The following is a 19,435-nucleotide window of genomic DNA, read 5'->3' as shown; positions in this document are numbered from 1 at the left end:
CATGCAAGCGCATGTTGTGGAGAAACCCTTAAAATACTCAAATGGGGTCTCTACAGCAATTTGCTCATCTGAATTACTTTTTAACAGTAATAGTTTGCATCAAACAATGGTACTATTGCACTTACCATTTTTAATTTCATGTTCAAAGTAGGTAAAATCTTTTGAAATAGAACATTTTCTGTTCATGGTCTTAAGTGTAAAAATATTTTACAACCTTTTGTTTTAATTTACATCAAAGCTTTAATGTAAACAAATCTTTTTGTATTAATCACAAGATTTTCTTTAATATTTTGTTCATCAAAACAAATGGGGGGGAAACAAATTATACACATTTGGATGCATTTTTTCCCATCTGAATGTTTTCATGGAAACAAGTAAAATATTGAGCCCACTGGAGGGCACTGTTAACTTGCAGCTGGTATTTTATAAAATATAATATAGTACACTAAAAACCACAAAGTAAAATTGTGATTAATATTTGTAATACAACCCTACATAGAAATAACAAAAATAAGGGAGGTCTCCATTTTACTGAAAAAAAAAATCGCCAATTTGATTCAACATATGCACCAGTTTACAATGATCACAATTTAAGTAACAGAGTAAATAGTATTTGAAGGCTATTCTTATAGCCTACCCATGTTATTTAGATACTTCTTCCATATTTTCAGCACTTCAAACCCTTTACTTTGCAAATGGACCTGGACAAGAATTTTTTCATAGTGGATTATGACTTCAGGCCTGATCAGCCTTATAAAAAGAGAACTTGGTTATTTTACAGTTTTTCCACACAAGTTGAAATGAAATTTAATTCAAGGATATTTCATCAGTCGATATGTTTTGGCGGTCCATTTGCTCAGAGGATTCTTAGTCTTAGCTGATTTATAACACAGACAGAACAACCCACAACTTCAAACAGATTTGTTTGTCATTTTTTTTTATTGTGGCAAAACAAATACAGAATTTACTTCGATTTCTGGCTCTGTGCTTGTGCCTTGAGCACCTTGACAACGATCTTCTGCTCCTCAATCAAGAAAGCACGCTTGATCCTGTGAATCCCACCAAAAGAGAAGTTTTAATACATTACTCATTAGAAACACAAAAATAAGGATTATAGATTCTTAAATGGCAGCATAAAAAAATTATTTGTCCATTAAATAAAACAATAAAAAAAACCAACAAGGGGAGAAACAGCACTGAAAATCTTTCAACATCCATGGCAGTTTTTAATAGAATTAGATCTAACATGGGCTTAAGCCTACACTTTCAGCAAATAAAGGCCTAAAATTAAAATACAGGCTTCTCTTACCTGTCACGTACACACTTTGCACACATGGATCCACCGTAAGCCCTGCTAACATGCTTCTTGGTCTTGGAAAGCCTCATCAGAACCTGAGGTCTAACAGCACGAATCTGTAACAAACATCAAGCATAGATTTGATTTTTATTTCCAAAATCTAAAAATAACAAATCACTTAAAGTCTTAGCATAAGGAGCCTCAGTGTTAAGAACGTAAAAACAATCAATACTGTTACATATTCTCCACAGACTTAAAATACACCTGCAACAACCTCCGTTTAATTTGGTCCAACCACACAGAACAACACTAGTTCTGTTTTTCTCCCAACAGCTGGGTGTGAAACATTTATAGTCCAAAGACCAGCCTAATTATAGCTCTCCACATCAACAAAAACAAATGATAAATTAAATGCTAGTCTACATTCTTACAGAGCTTTTTAAGACTTCATACGTTACCAACTACAAATTAGCTTTTTTTTTAACCTAAAAATATCCCAGATGTTCATGCCATTTGTTTGGCATTTCACTTTAAGATTGTATTACCGTATTTGAAACCCAAAACAAGTGCAAAGACAATCACTGGAAAAAAAACAATGCAGAAAAATATAAAAACTTACAAATGTATACGACATATAAACTCTAATACCAACATAACATTTTGAGTTTATGTTGTAAAAGGAGCCATTGTTGAGTCTGTTCCAGAGATGGAGATCATTTCATCACAAGTTTAAATAGTACCTGTTGACAACTTCTGTTGTAGTTCATAAAACAAAATTTAACATTGTGGCCTTATAATTAAAATTATAATTTTGTAATGTGCGTTTTATATTTTTTCATGCAAAAAACCCCCAATAAAGACATTTATTATAGGACTATAATATTACTTAGTGTGCACAGAAATCCACGTTGCTCTTCCATACTGCTTGCATAAGAATATGCAACAAACACTGGTTTTCAACTGTGATGTAATTAACAGGACAGATGATCTAGATTTTTCTCACTAGAGTCCATTTGAAACTTCTTTAAACTCAAATGAAGCAAATTATGTTTTTAGGTTATTAAAAATAAATAGTAAACCCTTAAAAGGTTTCTTATGGGTTTTACTTTTTTTTTTTACTTCCAATGTTGAGTGATGTCATTATTTTAAAGGACAAAGTAAAACTACTATGTCCTCCAGAAATAACAGCACCCAAAAGTGAAATTCAATGACCACTTTAGTATCTTTTTGTACATGTCAACAAATTGTAATGTGGTATGCAAACTGATGCATGAATGCATAAAACAATCACCAGCATAACATTAATACTAAGTTCCAGCATTTCTGCATTAGAATAAAATAAAAACAGTTTTTACCCATCATCATAATAAAGTTCCTCATAAAGCTTTAATAAATAAACTGCCGTTCTGGTAAAATGTTAATACAGCAGATGAACTGAGACAACATGCTGCAAAAAGTCTTTAAAAAAATAAAATTATATATATATATATATATACATATATATATATATATATATATATATATATAGCACACCCTGAAGTTTAAAATGGCATGTTAAATATATTTACCAGCTTATAACATTTTTCATTTGTAAAGCCTAAATGCTGAGTGCATTGTGCTCCAGACTGTAATCCAGCATCTAAAATCTTTTAATCAAGGGCAGTAATCAAGTTTGTTTACTTTGGTCATCAGTACACTTAAAACAGTTTTAAGATTTGATGCGCAGTGAGGTTAAACAATGTAATCACAAAAGAAAGGTCAATGTTGATGTTAAAGGGGTTTTTTTTTTTTAATAATACCAAGCCAGTATTTTACAGTAAAATATCAAACAATAAATCATGTTTGAGATGATTTTACATTTAGGAAACCTTGTATGAAAACTGCTGTTGAATGTTGCTATTGGGAAAAGCTCCCATCATCGGATGTGAGGAGTTTTAACTGATTGAATGTTGCAGGTATCCACTTGGGTGTAACAGATTTTTCCTCCGGTATCTGATGTTTACATCTTTAAGGTGTTTCAGGCGAGTAACTAAGCCTGAAAATAATTACACTTAGTGTAAAGCTAATGTACGTTTCAACAGTCATTGTGCTCAATCCCTGTTGAAAAATGAGAAAGACTTGAGTTTGGTCCATGTTTCTCTCGCCATCGTCATTGTAGATTAATTAGAAGCGCTAATGTTCCCAAACAGCGGTAATTAGAGATAGTTTAGTTTTAGTGTTGATTCTTAAAGTTGGGTGATAGATCTAGTTCTGCATTTATCCATGTTTCCAGCAGCTTTGTTATACATGCGTGCCCAACTGACAGGGTTGAACCAAAAACTCTCAGCATAAATAACCGTACCACTATACTCCTATCCAATATTAATAATGATAACATGTAGAAAACTTGACTCTTAGTGGGAAAGCTTTGGCTTATAATAATACTTTCTTGGCTATTTTGAAAATATCTGTGCTATTGAGAGCTGTAATAAATGTATTTATAATTGATATACTACTTGAACATCTTTACATCCCCAGATTGTAATGTTTAAGTAGACTTAAAAGGAATGATTTTGTTCTTATGCTGTTCCAGGTATCAGTATACTTCCTCTAAGTGATGAATATCTATAGCGGGAAAGATATACGAGGTATTTTAGACAATAAGTTTCCCCTCCTTATCCATGAATAACTACAATGAATCTCAACAGATGTACTTACTCCACGCAGTCTTCCAGGGCAGATGCCACATGCTGACTTGGGGGCTTTGCCAACCTTCTTGGTGTACAGGTAGACAATACGGTTACCAGGAGTCCGGGACCTACAGACCAACAAGAAGCTTCATTACTATACGGACTCTTCAAGTTAGTACAAGTGTACAAGCGTGGTAGAAAACTTTCACTTACAGTCTGGTCTTGTTAGAAGCCGTGTTGTAGGACAACCTGCGGCGGTAAGTCAGGCGTTGCACCATGTTGAAGCTGCGAGACAAATTTTATTTGAATGAGAAAGTGGTCGTAATGTTCATTCGCGTTGTCATTACTCAATATATGACCAGCTTTAAGCTCGCTTGTCAAGTTTTGGTACAGTGGTACTTTTGACATCAATACTCGTCGATTTTATTATTACTCCACTACCTGGTTACTCTACTTAGCCCCACACAGCGGCCTTATGCCGGCAGAGAACAGATTAGTAAAAACGTCTTCGTAATGCCATCTAACTTATAAAATCCTCATTTCCCTGACTATAAAAGCTTACTATGAGTCAAACGATATCTTAAAATTGATTAAATTATCTTCTAAACATGAGGATTACAGTCGATTACAAATTTGTAATCATGCAGAAGAAAACAAGAGCCACCATACCTGCTTTCGCCGTAACCGGAAGAGGAAGGAGTTAGGCGGATGTTTAAGGTTAAAGTTTCTGCCCCCTGCTGGTGAGTTAAAGCAAGTTTTTATTTGCGTTACAAAGCCTTGAAACATTATTACTATAAAATCCTTCTCAACAGGGTTAAAAATATGTGTTACCTACAAGCTGGTCTGTTTTATTTACAATATTCTGTGACGAATTATTGTAATAATTTGTTTAAAAAGAAGGGTTTAGTCATTGGCTGACTTTAAGACAAAACTTTATTTTATTCACATTGATACATGATATAAGGACCTCATGTAAAAGTAGCCTTTATTGTCAAATTTGCGTTTTCAGATCTGCGGTGTCAGTGAAGCACAGACACCGCAGATAGAAAGTGGTTCAATTTCTTCTTGCAACATAAAATCGGGACAGCTGCCAGAAGATGGCAGTAGAGAGCCGACAGAATAGCTTTGTGAATAGGATATTTTTCATGTCTTGTTAGTGTCCAGATGCTGATGCAAACTTCGTAGTTAAAACACACATTTATTCACTTGAAATAAACGTGTATCTCTTTGCTAGAAAGGTTTCACATTTAAAAGCCTTGCTGGACATATTACCTTGAGTTCAACTTTAAATTCAATATAGTATGTTTATATGAAAACATTTAGAAATATGGACAAGTAATTTTAATGACAGTTTTCTATATATATATTAATTCTCTGGTTAAGATGTGTTGTACTTAGTGTTGTAAAAATGCAACAACAGAAGACATACTTAAGAATAATCAAACTACTGGTACAATTAAAATTAAAATTACAATTAAAAATATCATTTTAATAAAATAACATTTTAATAAAACAACATTTTAAGAAAAGATATAGATACTTTACTTTGACTCAATTAACATTTTTGATCTAGGGCAGTTAACACTTTCAGTGAACCTTGAAGCTTTTTTCCAAGTAAGCACATGTACATCATCACAGAAATATTTTTCCATCACACATTCCCATCTTCTCCAGTTACATTTTGCGAGTTAAGACATCTTTCAGTGGGTTTTAGTTGGACTAATTTTAAAACCGTGATCTTGACAAAAGAAAAGTGATAACGTGGAAATGGGTTCTCCAATACTAAATGTAGCCAGAACTCCTAATAGCCATGACTTTGTTTTCGATTGTGTTGCACTACCTTACAGAAGTTTTTACACCCCATAATGATCTGAATATTATGGAATGCATTTGTCTTCAGATCCTCTTTGCAAAAACTTTGTAAGCTACTACTATTCTGAAATAATCTTGCCTGTCGCCTCAGGTGCATTTTTGTCTTGGTCTTGTAGTTGTGGAAGTAACAACTATACTTATGGGACTGACTTTGTATTCAGTCAGTCCCCTAATGGACTGAATACAAATGCATGGCATGGTTTTGTCTGTAAAAAAAAATCTAACTACTCATATTTATTGTATTACTAACATGGGTTCACACAAATAAATCTTTTTTTTTATCTTCATTGATCTCAGAAGGGTAAAAGCGATGATGCTTGATTAACTGCAGCTGCATAGGGATCAGGCATCAACTGTTCTCCATGAGATTCAAGGTCTTTTGCAAAGACACCAAAGAAGCTGTCAGCCAAGACAAACAGAGGTTCAAGCAAAAACAATTTGTAACATCTGCAGGCGGCCGTATTTTCTCAAGAAGTAATTATTCTTAAAGGGTACGCCTCAGTTTTAATTCCTGCTGTTAATCCAAAGTCATATCAATAAATTCATGACGCTCGCAAGTTTTTATTTAAGCCGTCTAATGTCCTTTCACTGAATTCCAGATTTATGTTTTTTTTCTTATTTTCTTCAAAGACAAGCCATTTCACCTAAAGTCCACTTGATTACACAAGCCTTTCCGACCTAGGACCCCTCCGCCCCCTCCACCCCCCACCCCATACACACGTACACACACATCTCCTTGGGCCTCCTGTGTAATCTGCTGAGATTTAAACCTGCTGCTCCTGTTTAATAAATCCACTGCGATTAAAATAGGATTACAGCTCCACTTTTGCCTTGCCAATGTCATCATCTCACGAAACATTTTTTTTGTACTTCTTTGCCGCCCCTCCCCTTCCTCCTGCTCTTGTTTGGGTTTTTGCCCACGCTTATACGGCTGTCTCCATCCTTCCTGTCCCAGACAGACAGAGGGGCAAGCACATGGACACAGACTTTGAGCTTCTTCCCTCCCTCTCTGTTAAAAACTCATCCCTGCAGCCGTGCAGGTCGACCCATCTGTGTTGCTGTTGACTTATGGATTAACCTCATAATGCAGCACATATCCTGCATCAGATAAGACTTCTGATATGATATGATATGGTTTACCATTTTGGTCAAAACATATTAATGTGTTAGAATTGCCTAATCAAAGCCCAGGCTTAAATCCTTTTAAGAATCTGTGGCAAAAGTTGAAAATTAATGTTTGCAGATGCTTTCCATCCAATTAGCCTGAATCTGTCTTATTTTGCAACAAGAAAATGGACAAAGCTCTCTGCAAAGGTAATGGAGACATACAAGTAGAGACGTACAACTGTAATGCATTAATGTACCTTCCCAGTTTCTTTAAGCTTTGAAAACCATTAAACTTTATTGCTTTCACTTAATAATTATGCACTATTTCGTGTTGATATGTCACATAGAATCTCAATAAAAGGCTTTTTAATATAAATCACTTTTTTTAACAGAACTGTGTTCTGGTTTATTTGATTCCAACTATCCTGTTCATTGGAAAAAACTTGCTTTATTATTGCCACCCTATTTACGTCCCACTGCTTGTACCTCACTGCTGACAAATCCACACAACTATGTGGGGCACAAAGGCTCGGATTTAGCTGCCGGGCCAAAGTTAGGGTGGGCCGGGTAGGGGGAGGGCAGGGCCAGCATGGAAATTTCTTTTGCTTTTGCCACACCACAGATTATAGACGAATCAAAAGAACTGCCACCATCGCCCTGTCAACCCACCACCCCACCGCCTCCCTCCGTCCTCCCCTGGTCCAGCATACATGACCAATGACCAGTCATCACTTTTATGCAGCAAATGCAGCCAGGTCAGGACAAGCCTGTAATGTTTGGTAGAGGAGAGGCTTGTCTGTGCACAGTGGGCCCATTGTTGCAAAATAGCTGACAGCTTGGATCTGATCTCATTTGATAGGCAAAAGTATTGACAGATCTAATTTGAAACAGCTTGTGGGGGACTTTTTGATGCTGATGTGTCCTGATTAGACAAGCTTCTACAGAGAAACATCATTAAAAAGATGGAAGGGGACGTGTGAAGGCCCGTTTGTTTCACCTGGTCTATTTGTATTATACACTGCTTGCTAAAGATGCAATAACATATTGCATATATATTCATTAAATTAGAATATGTGAATCGACGAGGCTCATTTGTCAGATTCAACGTAACTTTTGAAAATAGAAGACATTAAGTATGATGGTAAGGTATTAAACATACTTTCATATACTACGCTGACATTTCTGTATTAAATTCCGTTTGTACTGGTCTGATGTAATATTATCAGCTTAAGTGTTCTGTTTTCAGTAACTGCAAGCGGAAAATCATCACAATTAGGAGAAATTAAGGTTTGGAAACATCAGTTTGTGTATTGCAATTAATCTCTTTAATTTGTGTCACATAGTGAATTGAGTAACTGAAACAAATGGGCTTTTCTATAGTATTTATTGTATGTATCAGATTATTCTGTTCACCCTTCCGTGGTCACTGAAGATAGGTACCAGTACCCCTGACCAGCAGATGGATGGATGGATGGATGGATGGATGGATGGATGGATGGATGGATGGATGGATGGATTCTGGAAAACTGAGAGTGAAAAATGTGTAGTAATGTGGATGTGAAAACTAATGCTATACGTAGTGGATGTATTCAAGGTTCAGTACTCGTGGATTCACCTCTTTGCAAATTTCAAATCATTCTCTAAAAGATTTGCCCATTCAAGGATTTTTTTTTCATAAAGCACATCTAACATATTTGAAAGAAAATGCAGTTTGGAAAGCAGAAACACCTAGGTGCAATACTACCTGAGCAATTGACTGGCGTTTGCAAAGCAGCCAATACAAGAGCGCAATTCATTTATTTTGGCTTCTGATTGGCTGTACCTCCATGAACTAAGATAAGAAAGACTGTAGATATTAGCTTCTGTAGTGTTAAGACAGTTTCTACTTTGAGTATTAATGCATGTTTCTGAACATTGAGGTACAAGCATTTTTAGAAGGTGTCTCAAGTATTCGCAGATTCAAGTTATTCGAGTAAGATTATAGTCCCTAACCCTCACAAATACTGTGAGTCCTCTAGTGTTGCTTTAAGATTGAATCCTTTAAAACATTTCTTTAACATAGAAAGTACTCCAAGATCATTGTTTTCATTAGTTTTTTCTGTGTATGGAGTGCCTTTTCAAACCCCAATTTGGTCATGGCAAGTGACCGCTCACACTGAGCCACATTCTGCTGGAGGTTGATGTTAAACGAGAGTCTTTTCTCTCCTCTGTTGCTCCATGCATGCTCATTATGAGAAATTGCTGTAAAGTCAAGTGACTGTCCAATGTTGCCGTGTGCTCGTCCAGGAGGAGTGAATGCTGCAATCTGAGCATGATGCAATCTGCTGAGTTTCCTAGGTAAAGGACAATTTGAATAATTAACTCAATTTATGTCCATTGTTTGAAAACTGCAATCAATTTGAATGTACCGTATTTTTCGGACTATAAGCCCCTGCTTTTTTTCCCCCACGCTTTGAATCATGCGGCTTACAGCCCAGCGCGACTTTTCTGTGGACTTTTCTTCAACCGCCAGGGGGCTCTTTAGTGGGAAGTGAATCATTGGAAGTCAAAATTGGAAATCAAAGAAGAAAGCTCTAATTTTAATTTAGTACAAGCACATGCTAGCACGGCGGAGAAATTTCTTCAAACTCATACCGCCTCGTCATGCATACAACACGAAAAAGTTCATATGATGCAGCTTTTAAGTTGAGGGCTATCAATCTGGTAGTACAGGAGTGAAATAGAGGCGCTGCACGTATTAAGCTCGGCGTGAACAAATCCATGGTTCGGCGTTGGAGATGCAGGGCTTGATAAATCCAGCAGATTTATTAATAAACCGAGAGCGCCCGTTGCGGTTTATACTGTATATGCACGTCTCCAGTGTTTTTTGTTTTGTTTTACTTTGTAGATGCGGCTTATAGTGAGGTGCGGTCTATATAGTCCGGGAAATACGAAATATGTGATAGGATTGATTTGAGATTCCTCTGCTCAGACATATTATGATGACAATGAGAAAAACCTGTGCAACGTGCAGCATGATCTACAAAAATAAAAAATACAAGATCCATCAGTTTAGCCAAAAAGTATTCCACTAGAGTGCAATAGGAAAGTATAGACGTACTGACATAAAGGAAGTTGATGCTCTCGACCTTCATGTTTCCTGTTAGGTAACAAGAAATAGCTGTGGAGTGAAACAGAAAAGCACAGAAGGCGAGAATCAATAAGGTCAGTGACATGTGATTTATTATTCGGCACCAGGCCATTACTGTCACACAGAGAGTGTGTAAACATTGCATGTCTGCTTCCCTCTGACAGTTTAACCTGCCTGGTGCTAAGTGGTCGAGGTTTTATGCGATATGACAGGGGAAACATGCAACTCGGGGCGCCGTTAAGGCTTTATGCGGTATCGCTTCCATCCATTCGTCTGGCTATCCATCTGTTTATCCCCTCATCCAGCCTTCCATCCATCCTGACTGTTCGGCTGTCAAATAAAAGCTTGACTACTGAGAAGTTGCTACTGAGAAAAGATGCTGTATCCTTCAGCTGCCGTAGAAAGGGTTGGGTGGTACTCAGAGGCCCAAAGAGTGCTAAAAAAGAAAAAAAAATATGTATTCAAAAGTCTTTCAATATTAACTGGCATGTTTTTATAATTTTATTTTCAATAGGCTATGTATTAATTGCAGTCAAATATTCTCTTAGGGGATAAGCGTCAGTGTTTACTATACAGCACTATTCACTATTATGCCTCGCTATTGGTGATGTATAGTGATTAGGTAGATTGGAAAGTCGGATACAATTTGGTGCAATTTACTTAATCCAAAGGGTGAGAATGCAATATAAAGGTGATCAATTTCATGAATCTGCGTTTAGCTTTAAGAAATGGAGCCCCAGCTTGCAGGTAACCTTGAAATGACCCAAGGCGTGCAGTCGGAGCGCTGAGCTGGAGCGCATCCACCTGTTCCGTCATCAGAGGAACGGGCTGCCATTGCTGTGTAACCACGGCAACTCCTCCCTCTAAACTGAAACATCACCAAAGCCTCCTCTGCGTGAACCAAACAGGGGAGGGACGCAGCCTGCCGCTTACCTGGCTTCTATTAACCTGTTATTAATAAACCAGGCAGATCACGTGGTCGGCCACGCCGAGAACACCAGCCATTGTTTTCAACAACTAGAGGTGATTTCTCTGCGCACATCACCGTGAAGGATGCTGCTGATCCCGGTGCTGTGAGGCTCTCTCTCTCTCTCTCTCTCTGTGTGTGTGTCTGTTTACAGAGCTCCTCCTCTATCGTCAGCGAGTGGTCACATTTTTTTTTTTTTTTTTTTTTTTGGCTCAATGAGAGCAAGAGGGCACCGGAGAGGATTTCCTAATCTCAACGTGCAGCCGAGCCGTGCGCCTGTTTTTCTCTCCCCTGTGTCAAAGGTAAGGCATGACTCTTGGTGCGCGTCATGCGCCTCGCCAAAAACAGGGGGCACGGATAATGTTGGGCTCTTTATGTTGAGGTGGGGAGGGAAGGATGGTTAGTGGTTTAAGCGGAAAGGGCGAAACTCAAGGGCAGACAGGGAGTGGAGAGAGGGTGGGGGAAAGAAAGAGTTCAGCTGTGAAGGCAGCAGGCATCTCTTAAGAAGTCAAACAGTGCGGGCAGGACGCGTGTGTGCCGGTGTTTATCCTCCTTTACCTGCGAAGCGTCACCTTATTGTTTTTTTTTTTTACAGACTGCAATCAAGTCATGTCTGTGAGCCGCGGGCGTCGTATTTCATTGTATGTGTGTTCCTGGTAAAAGCAGCAGATATGACCCTTTTGTTCTTAAATTGTTGCGTGATCTGTTAATTCAGTCATGATCATGCTGATAAGTTTCACTCTGCATCTTATGCAGTTATTTTACCGACTCGTAAATGTGAATCGGCTGATTTTGAAGAACAATCTTATCAGTTGGGCTTCCGAATGAGGATGGTAATGGCCATCCTGTGGTTAAACAGTATCAATTCTTGTTTAGTTTTGTTATAATATCCCTGTACTTTGGTTGTCTTCACTCCTTTGAGCTTTGTCTTACAGAACAATAATTATATGCATTGAATAAACTTATTGTTTGCAAGAGTTTCAGTTCAGTGTTTTCCACGGGGATAATATTTCAGGTAGTTTCTCAAATCAGTCTACTTTTTCTGTCTCCTTTTACATTTAGATTTGTACTATAAGGCTCAGCTTTTATGTTTTTTAAATACTTTGCTTTGTTTTTCCCCCTCTGCTTTACTCAAAACTCCTCTATGTTTGTCTGATTTCCAGCCGTTTCAGCAGACACTCTTTATCCTTTTTTAGTCCGGAAAAATTTTAGTGTCTTGCTAAACAAGGATACTGAAAGTAAGATTAACGGCAAGAACTTTTCAGCTACTTTTCAGTTTAGATGTTTATTTATTGCATATGATTGTTGTTCTATCTGATGAGACCAACAAAGGGCTTAGACATCAGTAGAGGTATTTATACCTCTACTGATGGTGAGCGCTGGCACCCTAAGTAGTCTGCGGCTATACAACAAACTGCAATGCACTGTGAATATGGAAACCTTTCTATCAGATCCAGCAATAACTGATTCAGCAAGTTGAGTTACAGTAGCTTGTCTGTTGGTTTAGACCACACATGCTTTAAAGAACCTCGGTTGTCCAGGACCCTCTCAGCGGTTCAGCCTCGTGCGTTCCTCTGACCGCTTTTGAGAGTTACTGACTCCTGAAGACTGGTAACAATTCACAGAAGATGCAGTTTTGAAGACACTCTGACCAGATTTTTGCATATGCTGTATGGAAAATGTCATAACTTTCTGTGATAATTAAGTCAAGCTAAAATATGTGTTAGATCAGTTAGAATAACCAATGTCTTTCTTTCATTTTTCAAAATACTGGAAATCATTTTTCTTATTGTTTTCTTCAAATTTAGAAGTTTACATACACTACGACTGCTATGTCTTTAAACCTTTTGGGAAAGCCCAAACTATGACATCATAGCTCCATAAGCTTGTGATTGGTACATTGGGCACATCCGCAGATGCATTTTAAGGTAACACCTCAAACATAATCCTTATATACCATCTTGAAAAAATAAAAAATAAATCAGGAAGGTAATTTTGAACCTCCTGAAGGTGTCACGTTTGTTCAATGAATTGAATTCAAGCATTGTCAACATCCAATCAATGTACTTTTTTTTATCAAGTACAGACATTTTGTTTCCTAGAAATACATCACCAGGAGCAGGTCAAAATTTCAGCAAACCTTTGTGAGAAATCTATAGAAGGATACAGAAATATTGGATGCAAGTCGTACTATTTAGAAACAATTGTATCAAATACAAAGGACATTTGTGTAAACTTCTCAATTTGAAGAAATTCTCATTTCAACTGTATTGCCAACCCTCTGACAGGCACAATAATTGAAATATAAGTAGTCTAATTTCCTATATATGCCAGTGGTCATGATGTTGGACCTGAATATAGGCAATCTTGTAACTTTTCTGTCACATTTCCTCTTTGTTTAGATAGAGGCCAAGATTATCTTTTCAATTGAATTTGGCTTGGGGTATTGACTTTCCTCCTTGTTAAGTTGTGTAATTCTTTTTCTATTCTTTCAATGTTATCTAGTGAAGGCTGATATGATGACATGCTTTGGAAAACTGGATCCTGGACAGCACCAAAAACCTTCTCATCTTATTTGAATCTGAGGGAAATACAATGTTTAGCTCCCCAAAGTTCCCAACCACCTGTTAAGAGCGAGGACACTGAGAGCTGCACCATCATGGCTTCAGATCAGCCCAGCATGGACTGTACGAAGAAAAGATCTGCAGAAGGTGCTGGCTGCAAGCAGCTGGGACGGAGATATTTGCGGAAAAAGCTCCGGCCTGTTCGGGTTTTGGGGTTGGTCTTCAGCCTGGTGGCTTTAAGTGCCGTCTCCATCAGTGCCTTGAGCCGGAGTTCAGATGGGCTCAGCGAGCCATCGCTCCCCCAGGTGGATCTTCAGCAGTCAGCCCCACACAGGACCCTACTTTTCACCCCACATCAGGGGGACCCAAATGTGTCCGTTGACATGCCCATAGCCATGAAGTCCACAGCAGATGACAATGAGACACAGGGGGAGTACCCACAAGACCTTTTTAGCCTGGAGGAGAGGCGACAAGGAGCAGTGGTCCTCCATATGTTTGGCATGATCTACATGTTCATTGCCTTAGCCATCGTGTGTGACGAGTTTTTTGTTCCAGCACTGACGGTAATCACAGAGAAGCTCACCATCTCAGACGACGTGGCAGGTGCCACCTTCATGGCAGCTGGCGGTTCGGCCCCAGAGCTCTTCACCTCCATCATTGGAGTCTTCATCTCTCACAGCAACGTGGGCATCGGCACCATTGTAGGCTCGGCCGTCTTTAACATCCTCTTTGTCATCGGGATGTGCGCCATCTTCTCCAAAGAGATCCTCAACCTGACATGGTGGCCGCTCTTCCGCGACGTGTCTTTCTACATCCTGGATCTGATCATGCTCATCATCTTCTTCTTGGATAACATCATCACCATCTGGGAAAGTGTCACACTGCTCTCTGCCTACGCTGCCTATGTGATCTTTATGAAGTTCAACAGCACGGTTGAGGGCTTTGTCAAGGGTTGCATGCACAAGAACCAAGTGGTGGAAGTAGAGGTACAACCCAAGGTGAGTTGAAAATACAGTTTTTATTTAAAAAGCTGGGGTCATTTCACCCCTTCAAGTTTTTTGTACCTTTGTATGTAATTTGCTGACATGGCATTTTTCCCCACTGAGCTTACGACATACAATTGAATTAAGCTTCAGCTGAGATTTGTATATTTTTATGACTATTCATCTTCATTATTGGTGAAAATACTAAATTGCAAATTGAAATAAACCAATGCGTAATGTTGAGCTACAAAATTATGGCAACGTGTAAGTATGCGATGAGTGTACCACCTAGAAAACTGACCCCCCTAAACATTTTATGTACCTAGTCTGACACAGGCTTTCGTTAAATAAATAACAAAGTGATCTGTTTAGAAGATCTGAGCGCATCTCACCGATCTCTTCTACCAGATCAGGCAGTGTGTGAGCCACTGAAAAACATGTTCGTTGCTCATATCTCTTCCCTCATTACTTTTAAAACACCAGAAAGTCAAGAATGGAGTGCTGTCAACAGCTAAACAGACCATTTCACATCAATGATTGCCTCTACACTGCTGTGAAGAGCTGACAAACAGCGTTCCACTGTGAGATTAATAAAACACAGTGAAATGTGTAATTCTGGGTTAAGCTCCACACTTTATGTCTCAGTCTGACAAACAAATCCCTTAGAAAATCTGAGGGCTGACTTTAACCCCATCAGTTTAAGATTTTCTTCAAAGCTTGTTTGACGAGGTCGGTCTTATCTGAGATTTTTACCTTTATTTTGTGTGTGGAAATTGACTCCTGCTCTGCGTTTTGCTCCTTGCTTGATGAAAAAGAAGGTCAGAAAAATCTTGACGCCGTCAGTCAGAAATAGCATCATTCTGCTACTTCAGCTGACACGGACCTCCTCAATGACACTCGAGGGCAAAAGACACCGCAGTGCAATTTGATACTGGCGCGGAGATTATCCTCACGGATTTTCCTTTGTGACAAGAGATGGAAATTAAATTTTCATAAAGTTGTATTTCAGAACTGTCATTAAATTGGGATTTATTCTAAGTACATGACGGATTGTTTCGTTTTTATATAAACAGCAGGTTACACAATGTTTGAAAAACCCTCTGGAGGAAGCCAATAGCACCATATGGTGCACAGCCCTGTCAATTTTACCTTTATGTCCTGTTATTTTGATTTGAAACACAAAGAGACAGAGTGACTGTTAGAGATGACCTTGAAATGCAATGCATGCTGGGAGTTTTTGCAAAGGAAGCATCCGAGGACTAATCTTAAGTGACTAGCACTTTATATTGGTTAATAAACACATGACCTTAAGTTTCAGTGTTGCTTATTTGAATTAAAAGTATATAACTGAATGCAAAACAAGAGTTTATATTTTTTTATTTAATCAGATATACATTATATTTAACCTCTTTCAACATGTTGTCCTTGCTTTGAATGTCAATTAAACCACAATGACATAAATATTATTAGAAAACAATTATTTAAGCACTGGTTTTAATCAAGCTTTGACACTTTGGGGGCACAAGTGTTATTTGGAGAATTAATTGATAATAGCTGATGTAAGTGTGTTTCTGGGTGTGTAAATTTCTACCACAGTGATTGAGTGGGACAAGACAGTAAGGACAAAGATGTGTTAGAGTATTAAAATAAAAATTCCAACAAAAGCCTGAAGGATTTCTTCTTCTGAACCAGAGTTATGCTTTTAGGTATTTCACATCACTTTAAATTCACTTCATTAATTAATTGTTCTCGGCATGCCAGTTTTAGTCTCTTAATTATGTATTCAATCGATCTGTTGTTTTAGGTTGGACTGATTATCCAACATAGACCTTAGTGATTTTAATATAAAATATTGGGTGTACGAGTTTGAATTTGTAGTGGACTGTCTTTAATTCCCCAAGGGTCAGAAATCGGCTGCAGATTTCAGGCAAGTTGGAAGACGTTGGTTTGCAAGGACTCACATCTTTCTTGAACACTCTAAATCTGTTTTGATGTTACATTGGCTTCGCCAGTTATTGATCAACTTGGGGGTAAGTGTTTCCTGCGTGGTTCTTAAACTTTCTACCCAATCACGTTTCATCTGAGGCGAACAGTTTGGGTCCAACAATTGGACCTCAGTCAGAACTGGCTACTTCAGGAAAACAGTGTTCCCAAACACTCACTAACACTTATTTTGAAATGCTCTTCAAATTATCCTGACCCTATTCCTTTTGAAAGTTTGCCATCAATGCTTAAGATTTCGCCAGCAAACCAAACATTTTAAATAAATTCAAGATGACATGTCAAATAGCCAGCCAGAATTTTGTCAGAAGATTTTAATGAATACAAAAGCATTTGGTTGAGGTTCAAATTGTTGGTATTTGTTTATATTAGAACCTGTGCTTATAATTTTAACCTATTTGGATTAGAAACAATCCACTATAAATCTAAACGTTCCTTTTAAAACATATTGAAAATGTATTTCACTCTCAAACTCAATATTAATAAAAAAATGAAAGTAAGGGTTATTGTGAGGGTATACAAACCTCTCCCTGAAACTATGATTAAATTATAAAGCCTCAGTTGATTTCGAAGTACATCGTTGTCTGAGGTTTTATAATGCATCATGATAATAGTATTCTGTCTGCGACTGGTGAGGCTATTGCTGAGTCTGTAGGTTGCCCTCTTGGTAATTGCCAAATGTATTCTTAGCATTTGTACCATTTAAACAATTATCCAGTCATACACATGGACAGCAGTGGGATGTTTTGCAGTCGTAAGTCATTAGCTGGGTTTTGTACTGCGCGACTGCCGCCTTTAATCTCATTACATAACTACTTGTGCTGCTTACTTTTCTAACATGCGGTTTTTGATGTGTAAAATCCTCTCTTTTCCTTGTCAAACTGAAAAAGGTAAAATTGTTTCCATTTTGTCCTTTACAAAATGAGACCCTTCTTTTCAGGTAAACTGTTAAACTTTAAAGGTGATGTCGCTTCTCTCTCTTTTTTACCTAAAGACTGAAGTATAACATTCAGTTAAGGACTTACAGACTCATCATGTCTGAGTTGCCTGCAGCAGCAGCAGCAGTAGTAACATTCAGGCCATTGTTTTGCCTCATCAGAAGACACCAACAAACCCCAGTTAATACAGCTATATGCTTCATAACACCATGCATCAATACCAAGTATCAGCAACAACAAACTGCATATGGATTGTTTCACACTCTCTCCATTAGGTTAATTTTAGCTGCAAAAATAAACTTGCAGCATAATGCAATCCATAGTTACCAGTCAATGACTCAGTCAGATGGAGGTGGAAAATGAACTGCGCTTTCACTACTGTTTTTATTGCAAAGGTCAAAAGAAAGAAAACCTGAGTAAATGTAATTTGCTTACATTTCTTCATATTTTCCATTTTATATATTAATTTACATCGTGGCTATTCAGCAGCAAATTTCTGATCTGTCGTAGATATTTCATATGCAAGTCCTTTAGGATGAAATCTAAAAAACAATTAAAAAAATTAATATAACTAGAGGCAGATAAAAAAACACACCAAAGAACCAATAAAAATTAAAAAAATTTAATCAGAGAAATAAAACAAAATGAATTTAAATTGAATTAAGCAGAGCTTTAAAACAGGAGCTTCCAAAAGCATCTGAAGAAAGATTTATTAAGACAACCTGATAATATTAGGAGTTTAGCAGGGCTTCATGATTTATTTAGAATAATAACTTAGAAGTACAATTTATAGACTTTGTTTTATTCAGCGATTTTACCTGCAACAGTTTAAATAATAAAACAATTGAGCAAACTAATCATGTCTAAAATGTCTTTTCAGATATTTAGTAGTTTTAAAAATGTATAGACGTTTTAGCTGTTCAGTATTCGTGGATTCACCTATATGTGAATTTTTCTGTGGAGAGCAATTCCAAATTATTTCTAGAAAATTTGCCAATTTAGAGGGGTTTTTGTTGAGCAAAGTAAATTATTAGGAAGAAAATATAGCTGGAAAGCTGAAACCCAGGTGCAAAGCTATTTCACATGTTATTGGCTAGCATTTAGAAAGGAGACAATCCAGGATTGCCATTTGTTTTTCTTGCTGCTGATTGGCTGTACCCCCAAGAATAAAGATAAGGAAGACTGCAGATGTTAGCTTGTGCTATAGTGCCAAGACAGTTTTCACTGTGCATATTAATTCATACTAGGGTGTATTTGAGAATTGAACTAATAAAACAGACACTTATAAGTACGTTTAGATGGGTTTTTCCCCATATTAACAGATTTCCGGTATTTGCGGGCAATTGTAGTCCATAACCCAGTCCACTGTATACTGTCTCAACCTGTTGAGCTACACACCTGCACAGATCCTATGCTGTCATCTCTGTACCACTAAGTTTATTTCCTTTTGATGTCAGCAGCTTTCTATTATGAATGCTTTAAATTAACTTGAAAGCCAGATAAAGATAACTTATAGCTGAGTTGGAAAAATAAACTGTGCCTTGAAATGTTGCAGTGCAGTGCAGCTGATAAACTATAACTGCAACAGTTATGGATTTTGTAAACCTGGAAATAGATCAAGACTTCATTGAGACTATAATTTGTTTGCTTGGATAGTCTTGTTCATGCTCTGCATTCTATGCCAATGTCATAGTCACAAATCAGTCAAAACGCACACATCCTTTTTGTCCCATCTGCAGATGGTTATAGGTCAGGGAGGGTTTCAGTGTACTGTCTCCTGCTTCTTAATTGTTGCACGTTCTGTCACAGTTAAGCTCCTTACATTGCTCGGGTGGTCCGTGATGTAACCGGACAGAATCCAATCGTTTCCGCATCGTCTCTGAACTCAAAGGGCTTAGTCTATCATT

The 19,435-nt window shown here is 37.6% G+C and overlaps 2 protein-coding genes across 6 annotated transcripts in view; one reads left to right on the top strand and one right to left on the bottom strand.

Annotated features, from left to right (window-relative positions):
- Window positions 1–920: 920 nt before the first annotated feature.
- On the bottom strand, window positions 921–4,697 carry rpl34 (ribosomal protein L34). The gene is made up of 5 exons (XM_028039316.1): window positions 4,636–4,697; window positions 4,180–4,251; window positions 3,995–4,094; window positions 1,310–1,413; window positions 921–1,049 (listed from the first exon to the last, which is right to left on the bottom strand). The coding sequence occupies exons 2-5, from the start codon at window positions 4,242–4,244 to the stop codon at window positions 965–967; spliced, it is 354 nt and encodes a 117-aa protein (XP_027895117.1). The 5' UTR covers window positions 4,245–4,251; window positions 4,636–4,697; the 3' UTR covers window positions 921–964.
- A 6,234-nt stretch (window positions 4,698–10,931) lies between these two features.
- Window positions 10,932–19,435, top strand: part of LOC114157692 (sodium/potassium/calcium exchanger 2-like) — a 58,552-nt gene continuing 50,048 nt past the window's right edge. For 3 of the 5 annotated variants that reach the window (XM_028038818.1, XM_028038820.1, XM_028038819.1), the window contains exons 1-2: window positions 10,933–11,344; window positions 13,548–14,604. In XM_028038818.1, coding sequence (XP_027894619.1) covers window positions 13,567–14,604 — 1,038 coding nt within the window. In that variant the 5' untranslated portion in view covers window positions 10,933–11,344; window positions 13,548–13,566. Of the gene's footprint in view, window positions 11,345–13,547; window positions 14,605–19,435 lie in introns of all 5 variants that reach the window. The other 2 variants (XM_028038816.1, XM_028038817.1) reach the window with 2 other exon arrangements.

Source organism: Xiphophorus couchianus, chromosome 14 (genome assembly GCF_001444195.1).
Source record: "Xiphophorus couchianus chromosome 14, X_couchianus-1.0, whole genome shotgun sequence".
NCBI lineage: Eukaryota > Metazoa > Chordata > Actinopteri > Cyprinodontiformes > Poeciliidae > Xiphophorus > Xiphophorus couchianus.
Note: the sequence above shows the minus strand (reverse complement) of the source record. Positions and strands in the feature narration are given on the sequence as shown.

Coding starts and splice junctions, on each gene's coding strand:
- rpl34 (XM_028039316.1), bottom strand. CDS start 4,244: ATGGTGCAACGCCTGACTTACCGCCGCAGGTTGTCCTACAACACGGCT. Junction 1,414..3,994: donor GCCCTGGAAGACTGCGTGGA/GTAAGTACATCT, acceptor TGTTTGTTACAG/ATTCGTGCTGTTAGACCTCA. Junction 1,050..1,309: donor GCAAAGTGTGTACGTGACAG/GTAAGAGAAGCC, acceptor TGGGATTCACAG/GATCAAGCGTGCTTTCTTGA.